Genomic DNA, 18,699 nt, shown 5'->3' with positions numbered 1-18,699 from the left:
CTACTACAACTGCTCCAGAAAGGGCCACTTAAGCCACGTGAGTCGCCGCTTCAGTTTGCACCGCAGCATCCTCTCCTCTTGTCCCTCCCTCTATCTCTTTACCCTGCTCTCCCTTTCTTCATTTTCTCCAAAGCAAATAATGAATCAAATTTATGATCTAAAGATGAATATTATCAAAAAATATAGCGAGCGTGTGCCCTTTTTGCAAGATCAGTATTAGGTGTTTGTGTGTGTCTCAGGCATGTACACAGCGTCGGATGTGTAATGGGACCTACCCCAGCACGCCCTTCATCAATCACTACGACACTCCAGTCAATTTCAACCAGAGGGAGCACAGAGTGAAGTGGAAGGTCAAAGGTAAGCTCTGTCTCTCTCTTCTCCTCTGACACACAGCACCCTGACCCCACTAGTTTCAGAATGCCACTGAATAACGTTGTGATTTTATGTACTATTCCCCCCCGTCCAGAACTTGAGGAAGCCGGCCTGCTCGGCACCACACCCAAACCCCCCCACCGCCCCGGGACCACCGAAGAAGGGGCAGAGGACCAGCCACTACCACGACTACAAGAAGAAGAACCACCACCGGCAGCAGGAGAACGCCAACACCCGTCCCTCCTCCGCCAGGGTCCCCACGCCCGGCTCCAGCCCCACCCACACCCACGCCCCGCTGGCCGGCCGTCGTCTTCAAGACCAAGATGTCCGCCAAGCTGAAGCCGATGCCCGTCAGCGGCGCCGCCAACCAGTGGAAGCCCAAGCATGACGTCCCCGCCACCAAGGCTCCGCCCTCCTCCTCCTCCTCCACCGCCGGCGCCGCCACACCACAGAAACGCACGTTCTACGAGGAGGAGTGCTTCCAGGGCGGGGAAGAGAAGGCGGCGAAGAAGAGCAGGAACAAGAAGAACCCCAACCGGCTGAACTGGGGAGCGGCGGCGACGGAGCCGCGCACGTCGCCCTTCAAGCGCGAGTCCTACACCCCGCAGCAGCTGTACGGCGGCTGTGGGGCGGGGAAGAGGGCCGGCGGGAAGAAGAAGAGGTCATCTAAAGGCGGCGGCGCAGACATGTACCCCGCCGACGAAAACCTCTTCACCATCAAACAGAGGAAAGGGAAACGCAAGCAGTAGAGCGACACGGTTACCGCTACAGAGCTGAGCTGTTGGTCTTGTCAGCCTGAATTCTGTTGGTTTATATGAACACACACAACACAACACACAACTGGTTGAAACACTGCAGTAGCAGAAACCTCAAAGATGAATGGAAGGCAGGTTCAGAATAAATGTGGAGATGTTTCTTCATGGTCTTCTAAGTGGGTTGGTTTATTTACTTCCATGATGTTAAGTCAAGTGAAGGCGAGTTAACCAAACTCGACTAACCATATTGATAAGTGGCTGTCAAAGGAACCGATTGTTAATGTTTTACCTTAATTTCCTTATGAGTCTGCTCAACCTCTGTTCAAATAAAAAAGTTTTTGGCTTGTAAATCTGTAAAGCCTATAGACTTTGGTCTCATTTACTTTCATGCTGTGCGTTTGCAAGTTCCAACTTGGAGGGAGATTGAATATAGTATAGGAGACTACCATTGTGCCTCTGATATAAGCTGGTAGTTTTCAGTGCTTTACAGTCTGCTTATTCTTGTAATAGGCCTATAAAACAGTCTACTGCAACACCTTGTGGTTATATTCTGCTAATCAAGTTCTCGAATGGAGGACCAAGCAGAGGAATCATTCACGTTGGAAGTAATCTCACTAAACTCCATGCTTATTATTTTTTTTACTATTCAGTAGCTTTTAAATTTGTTTTTCATGATTGATGGATGCGATATTAAATATTGATTTGATCCAATGATGGCCGTTTATCTGTCAACTGTCTTGAAATCTCACGTTTTTCTGGACACGCATATGTAATATTTTGTGTGCCTACTATAACTATAGCTTGTATAGTCATATCTTTACTGAAGCGTGTTTAGAGGCTGTCATAATGTTGACCATAACTAAATGCACACCAGTCAACCACCAGCAAGTCCCAGAGACAGAGTTTGGTCAGATATGGGAAAGGTATATTAATTATGTTACTTACATTTGACATGCTTTATGTTGTGTGTTTAACATGGAACCAGTCAGCTTCAGATATGATCCATCTTGTGGAATCTGAGCAGTCAGAAGAGCTTTGGGCCCGGTTTCCCGATAACGTCCAGTCTTAACGCGCTACAAAGACTCCTACGTTTAGACGTAGCCTATCATTTGTTTACCTACATAGGCATGGTTCCCGAATGGTCTCCTACGACCAGTTGGGGGGGGGGGGGCGTGTGTCAGCAGGCAAAAACGTGTGTCACGGTGAAACCGTGCAAGTTGGCAGCTCTGAAATGTATAAATCGAATTACGTGGGAGTCATATTAAAAAAATATGAACAAAAAATGATATTAAAAAAATATGAAAAAATAATTATATAAAAAATAATTATATTTAAAAAATTATATAAAAAGAAAATTCTGAAAAAAAAATTATATGAAAAAAATTATTTAAAAAAAAATGATCTAAAAAAAATTATATAAAAAAAAAATTGGACCTGCGCACAAAAGTTTTTTTTTGGACCTGCGCGCGCATCTTTTTTTTGGGATCTGCGCGCGCATCTTTTTTTTGGACATGCGCACGCGCATCTTTTTTTGGACATGCGCACGCGCATCTTTTTTTGGACCTGCGCGCGCATCTTTTTTTTGGACATGCGCACGCGCATCTTTTTTTGGACATGCGCGCGCAGGTCCAAAAAAAGATGCGCGTGCGCATGTCCAAAAGAAAGATGCGCGCGCAGATCCAAAAAAAAAGATGCGCGCACAGGTCCAAAAAAAAACATTTGTGCGCAGGTCCTATTTTTTTTTTTTTTATATTTTTAATTTATAATTTTTTTTATAGAATTTTTTTTATAGAATTTTTTTTTTATAGAATTTTTTTTTCATAATTTTTTTTTTATAGAATTTTTTTTTCATAATTTTTTTTTTATAGAATTTTTTTATATCATTTTTTTTATAATTATTATTTTGTTATTATTATTTTTTAACTGTCTTCTAAATTAAGGAAATGATACAGGGAAACGAATAAATCATTACACGCCACGAGTGAACTTAATAAGCGATCGAAATACTTTTTTCAACCACCGCCTCTTTCCCTTGACATTTAGTTTTCACCTGACAAATGCGACCGATGTAATTAAGGCAACCCGGTGAGTCAGTCTACGTGACGTATAGTAGGCTAGCCTATATTTTAATCTAACATCTTTAATGGTAAGAGACTGCACAGGGATGGATGAGTGTTGTTTAAGATGAAATTACAATGCCAAATATGGCAGACACCTTCAGATATGAGACCCCTCAGTTTTTTGACTTTGCCTTTTTGGAAGCTCGGTTCCCTCTGGCTCCCACGTAATTCGAACACTGATTTATATATTTGCAGGGCATGTTAAATAAGTGCGGTGTAAAACCAAAGATAATACCGTTAGCATCTACAACTTGTATAAGCCTAAATTGTTGTGCTGTGTCCTGATTGGCTGAAGAGAAATAGCCACATCGTTGCGTTCTAAAACTGGACCTGGCGATTTGACATGTTCAATCTTTGGGGACTCCTTGGAACGGCATCAGCCGCCTTGCGACGACCAGTTCACACAGCTGCAACTTTTCCCCTGCGACGTCCCAAAAGAGTCTCGTTGCGTCGCGAATCTTCGGTCTGAACTGGTCTTAAGAGATCGTCTATGTGGTAGGCTATCAATGATGAATTTACCTTAACATGTTCGCTGTAACTGTTGTAATTAGAATAGTTGGTTGAATAATGGACTAGGCCAACATGGACGCAAGATAACCTAATGTGCTATGATGATATTGCTTTTGATAAGGGTGTACCTTTTTCTGCAAATTAGCCATGTGCGCCAAACAGAAGAAGGGCCCTATCTTGCGCCCGGTGCAATTGACTTTCTACACCGACGCATGTGTCGTTGCTAGTTTGCACCCGGCGCAAAGCTGATCTTCCCCCGCAGCAACCAGGCACCACTACACTTGCATGTTAAATATTATGATGTCAAAGATTATTCATACGTGTGAAACTGCATAGAAATAGCGTGTGGATTGTGGAAACATTTTTTTTCCATAGGGCTGCATGAATGAACATGAATGAAGTATAGTAGGCTATGCCATGCGTTAAAATAATAATAACAATAATACATTCGAGCAAAGTATATTCCAGGCTTCCAAAACAAAATCTAGTTTTAGGGTAAATGATTGGTTAAATTATTTGGGAAAGAACAGCTCGTCTTCGAGATGGACGTGTTCTAACACATTTTTAATCAATGAAATGTTAACAACAGTATATATCTGACCATTTAATTTTCGAAATTTTAGGTGAAGCCGAGCTTCCCTTGCAGTCGAGAAGTCGCCACTACGAAAGAATGCAATGTATCCAACTAGCGGGATCTAAACAAACTAAGCTCCAGCGAATTGCTACTACTACTATTCTTAATTTTCAATTTGTGCCTGAGTAGGCTACATTCTCCTTCAAACCTAAGCATTATATTCTGACCTGTTGTTAGTATTGTCTCGTTGCAAGTGTTTAAATACAATACATGAGTTTACATAGAGTCTACAGTTGGTTGCTTCAGTCAAGTAAAGTTATGTGAATAATAAATCATATTATTAATATTAATGCCTTCTTTGTAAACTTTATTTTAATTCCGGTGGTACTTGGAGAGCCAAATCATTTCTAAGGTGGTACTCATGGTAAAAAGTTTGAGAACCACTGTGCTAAACCATTCACCCAGCCGCTGATTCCTGATTACGCGATAATATAGATTTGTGTAAAAATGTGTTGAAAAAATAGCCACAGTAACAATAGATAGCAATTCATTGAATTATTTCAGGCAAGTGCCTGGTTTGCCTAACAGTACGGTCCGCCCCTGTGTTTTTAGCCTACTTCATATATGTAAGCAACATTTATGACAAAATTTTGAGGACTAGGCTTGGCGAAACCTTCTGATGGTACAATTGTTGCTGACAGATAGATTTCTCTGAAACACCGCTCAAGTTAGCCTGTTTGGTCGGATAAGTTGCCATGGTTACTGGTTGCCATGAGATTCCCTTACGCCTCTTGCTCCTCTCACGTCCGTCGACGGAAGAGAGTGGGCGTGTCCGACGCATGGGGTAAAACACGATCTGCGTATAACGTGTGTATAACGCGATCTGATTGGGTGACGGATCAGTCGCTGCCTGAAAAGTTAAACTTTTCTCAACTTTTGGACGCAAGAGACGATTTGACGGACGGACCCACAATGCATTTCGGGAGTGTCCCATGCAAAGTCAAGTGAGATTTGTCGACGGATGTGTACAGTGAGTAGGGGGTGTTACGTTCATGGAACGCAGCTCTAGCTGAAAGAAGCCCGGCTAAGCGAAAGAAGCCCGGCTTTGCGCTTAGCCTGGTTGATGGAATAGCCCTCTGGTAGACTTTGTTTAAATGTTTTTTTTTTTTTACAATATTTTGGTTAATATATTGTATCCTATAATATATATATATCCTAGGAAATGTTGCTAAACACCATTGATCACTAGATGTGAGAATACTCAATTATTTTCATACCATTTGCCTGGTTCATCTGATTCCACGCAATAAATCGTCCCCCAAAATGATGCTTGAGTAAATGCACTTCCACAGAACGTCGTTGGCATTTCTTTAATAAACATTTGCCAAGAAGGGAAGAGGTAGGGCAGGGGAGGGACAAACATTTTTAGTAAAAAACAAAAACCTTTCATTGCCTGTTTGTCCGTCTGGAAGTCATAATTCATGTGTTGGGTCCACTTACAACAGAGTCCAAAACCAGTACAAATCCAGCCCTACTCCATCGAGTCCTACAGCAGCCACTGGTTCTTCCAAGTGGTCCCAAGTGCTGCTGTTGCCCTATCGCCGCTGGACCAGACAGAAATTTGTTTCAGAGCCCATCCCCCAACTGGGTGGGCAGCTCCTTCACGATGTGCCGTCACACTTGACGGTTAGTTTGACTCCCACTAATAGCATGACCAGAACTCATTGTTGATCACCTTGTCCTCCACTCTCTCCGGTTCAAAAAAATAAAAATAAGCAGCGTCATTGTTGGACTCTGATGGGCGGGGCAGGGCTGGGCTCTGCTTATTGGAAGCCGATCGCACAGTCGTTTTGGGCCTTCGCTTGCACTTGATTCTGAACCTGCCGCCCTGAACCGTGGAGTGGATCCATACAGAGACCGCAGGTCGCCTTGAAGGCTGCGTCCCCAAAGGGAGAGGAACTCGTCATTGGGTCACCTCACCTTGTTCCAGTTCTTCCATACCTAAAATAGTTCTCTGCCTACTTGGGTAAGTAGTGCAAAACGTTTAATACTAGTCGGCCCCTGGGCAATTAGAGAGGTTTAAAATATACCTGGCATGGTAAATGTACACTCAATGTAGGTAAAAGTTTAATTTAAAAGACAGCAGAATAGATTACAAAAAAATATGAAAATGGTACGAGCAAGAAAAGCTCGTCTGTGTGTCTGCGGGAGGAGGAACACGACGCCGCCTTTAAGTTAATACAAATCAAGGATCCATCGCCACGCGCCTCAGAGGCTCCATGTGCTCTGGTCGAGTCCTCCTCATTTTCCATTCAATCAAATCCCTGCTGCCTGGATGTCTCCCACCCTTCACTCTCCCCTCTTGTCCAATCAGAACGGCAGCCCCCGCCCCCTGATGGCGGCCGTTGAGTTCACGTGCGGGACATAGCCAAGGGGCAAGGAAGGGGGAGGTGCCCCGGCCTGGGAGGGGGAGCCCCAGGCCTGGGCGTGCGGGCCGTCGGGCCGGCCCATGGCGTGGTTGTACAGGTGGGGGGGGAGGGGGCAGGGAGGCCCCTCCCCGGGGCTGTGGTTGTACTCAAAACGGTGGTCCTTGTCCCCAGTGAACACCATGCCCCCCGGGGGCCCGGCGGGGTTCTGGGGGTAGGGCTCCGGGCGGACCCCCATCGGGGCCCCTCCAGCCGACGACAACGACAGGGCTGTGTTGCAGGAGGAGGAGGCGGGGCCTGAGTGGGGAGGGGCGGCGCCGCTGAACACTTCCCGCAGGGCGTGGAGCGGCAGACCCCCGCCCATCATGTGACCCATGTAGCTGTCGGCGAACCCTGCGGGGGCGAAGGGGGGCGGGGCGGCGGCACCTCCACCACCACCCCCGGCGGAGTTGACCGGGGGTGTGGGCTGGGTGGTCTTCGGGTCGGGGGGGGCCTGACGGTAGTCCAGGTCAGCGTGAGGAGGGGGCTCCGGGGGCTCGGGGGGTCTCTGGTCTGGAGGGAGGATCGGCATGGCCCCCACCTCAGACGCTGGAAAACAAGGGAGACGTTTCATGTTACTGCAAGAGTTTGGGTAAAGACATGAACTTTGGTGCAATGGTAAACTACTGGTTAACGAGGGGGGCTGCCTTTTGGCTGTAGTTGCCCAGTCGGCCGAGGCAGCCCTTAGCAAGAGGCCTCCTACCTTCTGCTGAACCATGTCTGATTTCACTGGAAGTCTCTTGTGCATTAAAGTGCTTGCTGAATTAAAACCGACATGAGGAAATAACCAACTGGAGGGGCAAATAACGTGCATATTTAAGGTTTGTCATATGAGATAACTGTATTTCATACCTTAAGTCAATATTGACTTAAGTACAATCCGCTATAAATACTTGGTTAATCCAAGTTTATTATTAATTTAATAATTCCACGCGCATGTGTGGGTTATTCCAAGTTCAAAGAACGCAATCCCCTGGCTCTTCCTCAAAACGACCTTTATTTTTTTACAAATATTTTAGAGAATTAGAAAAGCGCCCTATAAATAAAACTTATCATCATCATCATCATCAACATCATCAGTACCTGGGGAGACGGGACTGGGCTCCGGGGGCCGCTTAGCGTCCTGTGAGGTAGGCGGCGCGGCCGTCCCGGCACCTCCCACCGTGGAGTTGGTGGAGGAAGAAGAGGAGGAGAGGGTGGTGCCCTCCTGTGGCTCCGCCCCCTCCCCGGGGTGCTCGGGCCTGGAGGCCCCCTGCTGGGCCTGGAGGAGCTGGGCCAGCAGCATGGTCATGGCCGTCTGCGTGGCCGCCGCCGCCTCTCCCTCCGGGGCCGCCGCCGCCGAGGAGGAGGAGGAGGAGGAGGAGGGGGGGGGCGGAGTTGACGGGAGCTTGGGCAGCGGGGGCGTGCGGGGCATCCCGCCCGGACCGCAGGAGGAGGAGGACTGCGGAGGCTTGACGGGGAGGCTCTGAGGAGGGGGGGGAGGAGGAGGGGGAAGGGCCGGCTCGGCGGGGGTGTCGCCCGGCGCTAGGGCTTTGGACAGCTGCTGCAGGGTCTCCTGGTTGACCTTTGAACTCATGGCTTGGACGAACTGGGCGGGGTTGACGGCACCCTTGGGCTGGCCGAGGAGGTTGAGGAGGACAGCCAGCTGCTCCTGGGTGAGCTGGGAGCTGGGGCCCTTGGGGTCTGCAGGGCGGAGAGAGAGAGAGCGCGAAAAGGACGATCGTCAAACGTCTTCAAAACATTCAAACTCAATAGGGTTCCTAGGTTGGTGTCGTGATGCTTAAATCAAGTCCCTTTAGATAATAGCATACAAGGATAGGTTGTTTGAAGTCAATATTATGTGTTAAAAATCAATATTTCGTGTTCTTTACAGTGAGACCGATTGATGGCCAACTCAACTGACACTCACCCACTCAGCCAGTTTGGATAACCGCAATATAAAATTGAATAACAGCCAGCGGGGTTTGAACCCAGATTTCGTGTGCTGAGAGTCAAACACCTTAACCCTCTCCGCTATCCTGCCCCAGTCTAACGAACGTGAAACCACACAGTGATGGGGGGGGGGGGGTGGGGGTGGTGTGTGTGTGTGTGTGTGTGTGTGTGTGTGTGTGTGTGTGTGTGTGTGTGTGTGTGTGTGTGTGTGTGTGTGTGTGTGTGTTCGGGCCCTCACCCAGCAGCACGGAGGCGGCCACGGCAGGGGCCTTGAGGGGCCCGGGTGCGGGGAAGCCCTGGGGTGTGTTGCTGCGGCTGTCGTCCAGGCCCAGCTCCTTGCGCGGGGCCTTGGGGGCCGCCGGCTCCTCGGGCATCTGCTTCTGACGCCGGCGCTTCTTGCTCCAGAGCTCGTGGCAGTCCTGCCAGAGGGGGAGGCTGTGGACGGACGGACAGTAGAGAGATCATTAATTACTTTGACCTGTGGGGCTGCAGAACGGACAAATTTAATGTTCTCAACCATCTATATCTCCTGTCATTTTTTTCCTTTCCTGTTTCTGTGACTTTAGCTTGTTTCTTCTTTTTATTTAACCGATTTCTATGGTCATCGTTTCCTCGTTTTGATTGAAACATACAAATACTTGTATATCGCTGTACATACAAAAAGAGGATTCATGCAAATAACTTAAACATAAGTTAGAATACAATATAAATGAATGATATAAATAACTTAAAAGTGGTATTGTTGTATACAAGTCGCTCAATCTCAAAAGAGAACTGGGTCGCCGTTCTGGGCATCAAACCCAGCATAACCCCTCTCCTTCCCCTCTACGGTGTGAGACTACAGAGGTGTATGAGGCGTACTCTGGGGGGGGCATCTTGTCGGGGTCCACGTCCTTCAGGAACTCGCTGCCCAGTGCCTGCTCCGCCGTGCAGCGTTTGCTGGGGTCCAGGTTCAACATGTGGTCGAACAGGTCCAGCGCCGAGGGAGGGATGCTGAGAGGGGAGAGGGGAAGGACCATTTGTAAAAAAAAAAATAAAATAAAAAAAAGAGCCTCAACATCCATCACCGTGGGACATTGATGAGCTGTTCCCTTGTGATGTCCCACTTGTGACATCACGAGTGGGCGTGTCCAACCAGATGTACAACAGACCGTTCAGACCAACAGACCGGAGGCTGATCCACCCATCCTACATCTGGCACAGCCTGTCAGACCAGTATAGTAGGATGATATATTTAAGAATGGTTTCTTACAAGGCAAACTCCTCGCGTAGGCGCCTGCGGTACTGTTTCTTTGGTTTCATGGTGTTGAAGAAGGGAAGTTTGATCACATCTGGCCACACGGCAGGACAGGGGCTGCCACAGATACGGCTGGGAGACAAGAGAGAGAAGGTGATTACTTATAGAGTGGGGATACATCATCAGTCAGGTGTTGCTTTTGGTGGTGCACAAGTTTAACTCAGATCTGATCTATTGCCTAACTGTTTAAATTGTGATCAGAAATCTGACGTTGAACTAGATGTAAAACCACATATAAGGTCAAACAGATTTCAAAACCTGTATGAAAGTGGTCTGAATTTTAAAAGTGGTCTAGTTTGAAAATATCAGATTGTGTGAGGTTCACACATCTCAGGAAAGAGATTTTATGATTGGGACCACTTCAGCCTAAAGCAACTCAGCAACTGAACGCATGGGAATGTCTCCGGTGCTCTCACGTACCTGATGAGCTCCAGCTGGGCCAGCTCCTGGTTGGCTTGGAAGATGGGCTTCTTAATGAACAGTTCCCCCAGAATACATCTAGAAAACACACAAAGAAGAGGGATGTGAGCATCGAGCACCATGAACAATGGTGGACTAAAGCGCCCCTTTTTTACGAGCAGGTGGGATGTTGATTAGCCATTACATAGACATATTTCAACCTCACCATTAGTGACATCACAAACGGGAGTGTCCAGATGAATGATTGATATCCAACAATAGTTGGATATCGGTAGGTAATCGTGTAGGTAATTTTTAGTTGATGTTAATACCCAATATATTATTTGAGAATTAAAATGGATGACAACAAAGCATCACATTTCCACCCATCACCATTATTGTGGTCAACATTAGGTACCGAGTTACAAGCTCATATGTATTAGACGTGTCCTTTACGCTGGTTCAGCCTTTTAAAACAGGAGGAGGTTGTGGGGCGGAGGGTTGGTGCGGTTCTTACCCACAGCTCCAGACGTCGATGGCCGGCGTGTAGCGCTCCTCCCCCAGCAGCAGCTCGGGGGGGCGGTACCACAGGGTGATCACCTTGTTGGTATACGGTCGGCTGAAACAAACCCAACACACACACTTAGTCTTGATGGCTTAGAGGAGACCCTGTGGAGCGGCTCCCAGGACACACTGAGCAGGAGCCCAGTCCTTGAGGACAGGGTCGTGGTACGGTCGCCATGGGGGAGGAGAGGAGAGTGTAGTTGCTAGAGAGTTCCAACCCCCTACACAGGGGCATGTCAACATGTTATTGACCACCCCAAGTACATTCACGATTTTTACAAAACTAGTCCAGGGACATCTGATGTGTGGGCCCATAAGATATTGTTCATATTTCGGATGCAATAGCTTTTATTTCTCAGATAATCAATATCGGTTAATTTCGTGAAGTATGCGTTCTGCACACTGCTATGACGTGCCAGATGGTATGTTAAACAGAACCATCTGGGAAGTCCCCCTTGGAATCTGTTTCGAGAAGGGCAGGCACTTTCTAAAAATACTTTGCAGGTGATTGGATGTACCATCTCTCCATCACGTCTCCGGTAGTTTCTGATAGGACGCTGATTGGTCCGCTTGTGGATGCTTGCATGATCGGGAACTCGAGAATCCAGCTGCCTCGCAAGGTAAATGCAAAGGTACAATTTTGGGGTGTGAGGCCCTTTCTGTGTTATTCTCCTGAGGCACTAAGGTGCTGGAACTCCCCTTGGAAGGGGTTGTGGGGCATTTCTACGTAAACCCAAAACAATGGGATTGAGAGCGAGGGCACAGTACTCACAGCAGGGCACAGTACTCACCTCTCTTCTGAGTTGTACAGTCGAGCAAGACCGAAATCCGCCAGCTTGATTTGACCCCTGATGTACATAGAAAATAGAAACTGATTAAAAAAAAAAGATAATAACTTTGATAATATAAATGTAGGTTGCTCCGGACCGAAAGAGACCAGGTTCTAACCCCAGAGTCTGTATCCTAGAACGAGACACACTACTTCTCCTAAATGACAAGCATCTAAAAACCGTTGGCTCTCTGGATAATACCCTAATAACGCCATCCTCCTTCAAATTAAAGAAAGACCATTAAACCCCACTTTGGTTCTCTGGTGGGACGCTATCTGGACTCACTTGTTGTTGAGGAGGATGTTGGAGCACTTGATGTCTCGGTGCAGGAAGTTCTTCTTGTGGCAGTAGTCCAGCCCCTCCAGCAGCTGCCTCATGAACGACTTGATGTGGTTCTCATTAAAGTGGACCAGGCCGGACTCCAGCAGCCCCATCAAGTCATGGTCCATGTACTCAAACACCAGGTAGAACGCACCTGTATTTGGGGGGGAGGGGGCAGACGTAGAGCAAGTGTTGGCCACCGTGCATCGAAAGGCAGCACACAAGCTGGTCATGGGCAGTGTTATGAACGCCTCCACCGTTACCGCTGAACGTTCTCCTTTATACTGATATTCTACTATCATCATGGTGTAATGATTAGGCTAGATGCTAGCTTTATCCATCAGCTAAAAATGAACACAATATTCAACTCAACATACTCATACGTTACAGTAATCTTTCTCGTGTATGGATAACAGTAAAATCAAAAAATTAACGCTAACCCCTGGGGCCTGCTCATGTACTCCTTAGGCTATATGTTCCCCTAGCTGGAACCCACTGGTCTAGTGAACAGGGTACTTGAGAAAGAAGGCCACTACCTGCGCCATCAGGACCTCGTCTCCAGTCATGCTTTTATACCAAGCAGTGGAGCGCCAACATCTGAGTGTGTGAACACAATAACATTCCACCTATTGGGGGCCCCACCCGATACCTTTGTCGTTCTTGAAGTCCAGGGCGTCCTCCTTGTCCGTGACGATCTCCTTCATGTTGATGATGCTCTTGTGGTTGAGCTGTCGGAGGATCTTGATCTCCCTGATGGCAGTGATGGGGAAGCCCTCCTTCTCGTTGTCCAGACGAACCTTCTTCAGAGCCACCATCTCGGCTGGGGAACCAGAGGGAGGCCAACGTCAAGAAACACTCAAACGCATACAGGGCATGGGAAGAAATGTTTTGCACAAGTAGGTTGGAATTAGATTACGAGTCAAAAGAGGAATCTGTGCGTTACCCGTGTCCTTGTCCTTAGCTTTGTACACCTGGCCATATGTGCCTTCCCCCGTGATTCCGATGATCTCAAACTTGTCCACGCATCGTTTACCCCAGTCGATCTCCGTCTCCTTGATCTCACCAAACCGGGATCCACAGATCCTGGTGAAGAGAGGGATATACATAAATAAATAAATAAATAAATACTTAAAACACAAGAGTTCCTAACTCTCAAGGGGAAAACCACGAGGTCTGTTAGACCAGTGCTACACCCACTTCTCATGCCATGGGGAGAAACGTGCCACGTGACGGAAACCCAGGGATTGGAAGGCGAGCGTTCTCAGCGCCAAGCCAAATGACTGCAGCCATTCAGATTTGTGTGTATAAAGTTCTGAAGGCCGTCCCAGAGCCTTCAGAAGGCTGACCATTTACAACAACTCCAGTGCACTGCCCTCCATGACATTCACCTCTCAATCTTGGCCATCACAACAATGTACTGTCGGCGAGCAGACTAGAACGGGCAGAGGTAGTGGAACCATACTTAGGCCTGCGGCGTGGGAGCTGGTTCTTCTTCTCCTCGGCAGGGCTGTGGGTCGAGGCGGGGGAGCTGATGCCCGCGGGAAGTTCGGGGGGAAGGGGAAGGTCCGTCAGAAGCTGGCGGGATTTACGTTCCAGCTTCTTCTTTCCTGAGAGTGCGCCGTCCTTCAGGCTACGAGGTTGGAAGAAGGAAAGAGTTGGGGAAGAGGGACCAAATGAGGAATCAGAAGCACTTTCATCACATCCTCACAGTTTACTGGGTAAACACACGATTGGAGTTTAGTTAATCTGTAAGGACATCAACCAAAGACCCTGCCTCGTCTGTGTACCTTTCGCCTTTGTCCATGTGCTCGAGAACCGCGTGTGGTAGTGGCAGAGACGCCAGTGTAGCGAGGACCGGGACCGTTGCGCTCCGCTCCTTGTCCTTCATCAACCCCGGCGGTGCCTTCCTCTTGTCCTCCTTCCCCTTCCCTTCCCTCTCTCGCTCCTTGGGGGGCTCCGCGCTCCTCTTGGCGGGCCGCTCGGCAGGAGACTGGGGCTGGCTGGACGGGGGCGTCTTGGGCCCCTGTGGAGGTTGTGGCGGTGAGGGCGGCCGGCCCTTCCTGGAGGTGTGGTGGTTGGTCTTGGGGCTGGGCTGGTGGGCCGCAGAGGTGGAGTGGCTCTTGGTGGGGGTGGAGGCGTTGCTGGAGGTCTTGGCCTTGGCGGCGGCCTCGGCAGCCTTGGCCTTCTTCTGCTTGCTGAGCTCTGCTGCCAGGCTGGTCTTGAAGGTGATGGTGCTGGGGGAGAGGCTGGAGGGCCGGCTGCGGGAACGCGAGTGGCGGTGGTGGCTACGGGACCGCGAGGGTCGTGTCGACGCAAAGGGGCTCCTGCTGCGGGACCTCGCCGGACGCCTAACGAGGTAAGAAGACATTCTTTATTGACCCCAGACAGAAATAGGGGAGGAGAAGAAGGGAGTTGGACAGCACGTTTGTGTTAGGACAGCGCCCCATTCAAGGCTACACTTCCTAAAAACATTTTAAAACAAACAACTGTGAACTGCGTGTTCTTTAAACAAAACAATTCTGGATATGATCCCCGTTAGCCGGGGAGGGCTTCCAGGCTGCTAGCATACCAGATAATTCCACAAGCCCGGGCAGAAAAGTGGTGCTGGCAGCAAATCAATAGTATGTTGTGTTAGGAATGTATATTTGATTTGGCTGAGCGAGGCATTCAGGACTCGCTATAAGAATTCGGCAATCGACATCTGCAGGATTGGCTGAAGAAATTGCAATGGATTCCATACATAACTAGTAACATATTTAGAAGGAATGGGTCGTCTTCTGAACTAGATCATACTAGACTCACAAGTTAGTATCCAAAAGCTTCGCACAACGAGAGTGAGGACAATCTCCATGCTTTCGCTGTTAAATTTGGTGGAAAAAATTATAGTAAAAAAAACCTGCATTGCTCATGACATCCATTTTCAATGTTTTAAAACTGTCGCTCGCTCGTGTAACAAAGTTGCTCACTATCTCCAGGTTTGTTTCATTAAGGAGGAGAATGTGGCGCGAGCGTCATTTACGCTCACGCCACGAAGTGTAAATTACACTGGGGGGCTGTCAGAGGCCGGCAACTAATCTGATCAAAAGGTTTTTTTCTAATTGAGTCTATCATCTTATGTTAATTATTCTATTACTGTGTGAAGACAAACTCCAAAATCATTGCATCTCGTCCGTTTCCGTTCACCTGATCCCATGTGATCCCAGCATAACTTTCATTTAGATGACACCATACGTCTGGAAGTCTTGTAAAGCGAGACTTAATACAAATGCACTAACATTGACATGAAACCATGGAGGAACCCTGACAGTCAAACATTTAAAAAGGTCCCCTATTCTACCCCACAGCTGTTCAACAAGCAGCTTCGAAATCGACCCTGTAGTGACATCTGTCGTGGCAATTTCCTTTAACAGATATTGCGTCTAGGACAGATGAGATTTCCCACTGCAAAAAAGCACACAATACATTGGAAAGCAATTATCCTAGGTTTAATGCATGCATACATTAGACTCCTCTCTAGCAGAGTGAGTCCAGAATACAGTTTGACAGGGTTATTTATACCGTTTCAGATCCTCCCCATATTGCAGATGTCAATAATCAACTCAAGTGATGTTTACCCAAGACACAGAGGTGCCTATGTTTTTATCAAGGAGAAGAGTACCTAGGGGGATGTCTTCTCCTTTGTGACCCGTTTACCCAAGTACGAAGGTTAATACTATTGGTTGACTCTGAGGATGGTAGGCCGGCGACCCATAGAGAAGGGAAGGTGGGACCGCTGACCACAACACAAGGGCATTGATTCTAAGGAGGAAGGTGGGACAGCTGACCAGAGCACATGGGATAACATTTTGACGACATCGCTTACTTATGAGGTGGCTGAATCAAGTACAAAGGTCAATGAATAGTCGACTCTGGGGAAAGGCAGGATGGCAAGACAATATGCGAAGGAAAGAACAAGGCCTAAGTTATAATATAAAACAACATGTAGATTTTTCCATCACACATCCCAAGTGGCAGATTTCACCCAGGTGAATGATAGATCAGGCTACCGTCTACCGACCAGACATGAATGGACTCGATTCTGGAATCGAGCTAATCAACATCAGACCTAACCACAGATCTGGTGGTTAAAACAGAGGCACCTTACACAAGAGTGCTGCTCACCTGACTTCGGGACTCGGACTCCGTGACTTTCTGTACGGGCTCCGGGACTTCCTGTTGCCGAACTCGCCCTGTTCGTAGGGACTGTGACGTCCAAAGCTGGGGGACCTGCGCCAGGTGGCAGGGCTGGTCGGAGACCGCTTCCTCTTGCTGCTCGGATACGAGCTGGGTGATTTGGAGGCGCCGTAGCTCTGGTAGAAATCTGGGTCCCGGTTGTAGTACGCCGAGCTGGGGGACAGCCTCTTGTTGCCGTACGTGGGGCTCCTCCTGGAGATCGACTGGTTGTACCCACTGGGGGACTGGTAACCATAAGGATACGAAGTACCGTAGGGGCTCTCCGACTTTAAAACGGGGCTCCTCCGATAACCCCTTACCTCTTCCCGGTCATCCCGGTAAGACTGTGGAGCTTCTCTATACGCAGATGGCGGTTCCTTCTCGGGTCTGTCAGACCTCGTTGCGCTTTTGTGTCGTTTCACGTCCCTTTTCTCAGTGGGGATCACTGGCGGCTGGGCTGCCGCTGACTTTTTACCATTTCTGTCACTACTCCTGGAAGAGTCCCTGTTTTTAGAGCCACTCAACGCACCCCCACCCCGAACTTTTGAGGAGTCCCGTTCGTGACTCTGTCGCTCCTTTCTTCGGGGCTCCTTCTCCGGCCTAGTCCTATCTGAGAGGCCCCTGGCCGCCGGGGCGTCTTTTGCCGGGAGCACTGCGTCCCTGTCCCGCTGGTGCCTCCGACCAGGGGACGCAGGTCCGTTGTATTCGAAGTCGTTCTCGCTGTGCCGGTCGACAGAGAGTCGATCAGCATGCGGGTCAAGTTTGGGAGACGGGCTCCCAGAGAAGCGTTCCGACTGCGAGCTCACGTCGTCGTACTCCACCAAAGTCTGGAGCTCGCTCTCCCTCTCCAAAGTGCCTTTCCGTCCACTGCCGGGCGGCTCCGACGTGCCGACGGGCAGCGGGTCCCTGGGCTGTCGGCGTTTCTTCTTCCGAGACGCCGACGAGCGCCTCTTCTCTCGGTGCCCCTCTCGCTCCACGCCGCCTCCAGGTTTACTGCGCCTCTCCTGTCGCTTAGCATTCCTCTGTGCAGAGGGGCTTCTCCCCCGAGCCTCCCGGAGTACCTCTGTGTTAGGCATTTATTTAGAAAATATAAGATACACTCACGGCTTGTGTGGGGTTGTTCTCCGAAGTGTCTCTGCCCACTCTAAACTCCCCAACGCACGTAGCACAACATTTGGCTAGCCGTATAGCAAGCTAGCTGCTAACCTTCCAGCAAATTAACAATTACACAGCCACCCAGGTAGCCGAGTGGTAGCCTAGCGATAGCATTCCTAAAGTAGCTCACTGGAGGATAGCCGCTGACCCTATGAAGTGATCTACCGATGTTCCTCCACACTCTCTACACAGGAACAGCATCGCCTCGGTTTGCGAATCAAGTTGACCAAGAAGTCGAGTCAAACACACAACAAAACAATCATTGTGCACCTCTGCTTCATGGACAAGCTGTCGGCTAGCTGATCCGGCTAGCTAGCCGCACACTAGCTAGCAATTGTGTCCCAAACTAGACAGTCGCATTCCGCTCCACTCAGGGCCCGAAGAGCTTCCAGATCTCTCACACACAGTGGTTTCTCACGCCACGACGCGGCACACAGAGACCGTAGAATCCATTCGTTCACGCGGAGTTAAAGTGAATAAAATACATGCTCCCGGTCCACAAACTTCTTCACGGCTCCCATAACACGCTCCCAGTGTGCAACCAGGAAGTAGAGTAGCACGCGAGCTGGCTGTAGGTTGCCTGTGGCAGGTCGCGAGCCAGTTAGCATCCGCTAAGCTAGCCTTTCTTTCTCCTGGCGTGGAGTTCAAGTCCACTCCGGCGAGATACAGCACAACAATGCCATTCAAAAGCACATCTGCGTCCGCATATCCGATCGAGACGGTATTCCTGTTTGGCAGCCACGGCGTCCGACAAAGCGTTTTAGAGCAATTTCAGGTTCAAGTGGGTCTGATAAATATGTTTGATTTACAGAAAGAAATCGTAAACTTTGTTCGCAAAGTAGCTAGCATTTGCTGTTCGCTGCTGCCCCCCCCCCCGAGAGCTTTCAAACTGTAGGCCTTGTGCTTTTCTGTCAGCCAATCGCAGTCGTGTGCGTAATCCAGATTAGCAGTGACGTCGGCTACAGAGGAAACCCCATACACTTGACACAAAAAAAGGTAAATTGTAAAATCCGAGAAAGTTATATTATATCTTTTTATTTTATTTAAATTATGAATGAGTTGTGTATGTGTGTATGCAAATTCAGCGATTGACTTTGACAGTTAGCATGATACAATTAAAACTAATAGAATAGAACTGTTTTGAATACGTAACATGAAAACGGTGTGTGCGTGAAGAAGCATGAGTGGAGAAG

At 48.6% G+C, this 18,699-nt stretch overlaps 2 protein-coding genes across 2 annotated transcripts; one reads left to right on the top strand and one right to left on the bottom strand.

Annotated features, from left to right (window-relative positions):
• The first annotated feature begins 270 nt into the window (after positions 1-270).
• Positions 271-1,345, top strand: LOC311355214 (uncharacterized protein). Its single transcript, XM_084474950.1, has 2 exons — positions 271-357; positions 467-1,345. The coding sequence occupies exon 2, from the start codon at positions 696-698 to the stop codon at positions 1,119-1,121; it is 426 nt and encodes a 141-aa protein (XP_084331076.1). The 5' UTR covers positions 271-357; positions 467-695; the 3' UTR covers positions 1,122-1,345.
• A 4,364-nt stretch (positions 1,346-5,709) lies between these two features.
• On the bottom strand, positions 5,710-18,360 carry cdk13 (cyclin dependent kinase 13). The gene is made up of 14 exons (XM_084475134.1): positions 16,301-18,360; positions 13,927-14,487; positions 13,602-13,769; positions 13,083-13,222; positions 12,789-12,959; positions 12,104-12,293; positions 11,780-11,836; positions 10,942-11,043; positions 10,446-10,523; positions 9,981-10,097; positions 9,590-9,721; positions 8,967-9,163; positions 7,880-8,479; positions 5,710-7,345 (listed from the first exon to the last, which is right to left on the bottom strand). Exons 1-14 carry the CDS (start codon positions 17,425-17,427, stop codon positions 6,702-6,704), a joined length of 4,284 nt encoding a protein of 1,427 aa, XP_084331260.1. The 5' UTR covers positions 17,428-18,360; the 3' UTR covers positions 5,710-6,701.
• Between the last annotated feature and the right edge of the window lie 339 nt (positions 18,361-18,699).

The sequence above is a fragment of the Micromesistius poutassou genome (assembly GCF_964030765.1).
Source record: "Micromesistius poutassou genome assembly, chromosome: 11".
NCBI lineage: Eukaryota > Metazoa > Chordata > Actinopteri > Gadiformes > Gadidae > Micromesistius > Micromesistius poutassou.
The sequence above is the reverse complement of the archived record's forward strand: the minus strand, read 5'-3'. Positions and strand labels throughout refer to the sequence as shown.

Bases quoted from the DNA above. Each gene is read 5' to 3' on its own strand.
- cdk13 (XM_084475134.1), bottom strand. From the start codon at position 17,427: ATGCCTAACACAGAGGTACTCCGGGAGGCTCGGGGGAGAAGCCCCTCT. The intron at 12,960-13,082 runs GTAACGCACAGA...CTGGTTCCCCAG, and splicing joins AGCTAAGGACAAGGACACGG to CCGAGATGGTGGCTCTGAAG. The intron at 9,164-9,589 runs GTACGCCTCATA...GTCCGTCCACAG, and splicing joins GACAAGATGCCCCCCCCAGA to CCTCCCCCTCTGGCAGGACT.
- LOC311355214 (XM_084474950.1), top strand. From the start codon at position 696: ATGTCCGCCAAGCTGAAGCCGATGCCCGTCAGCGGCGCCGCCAACCAG.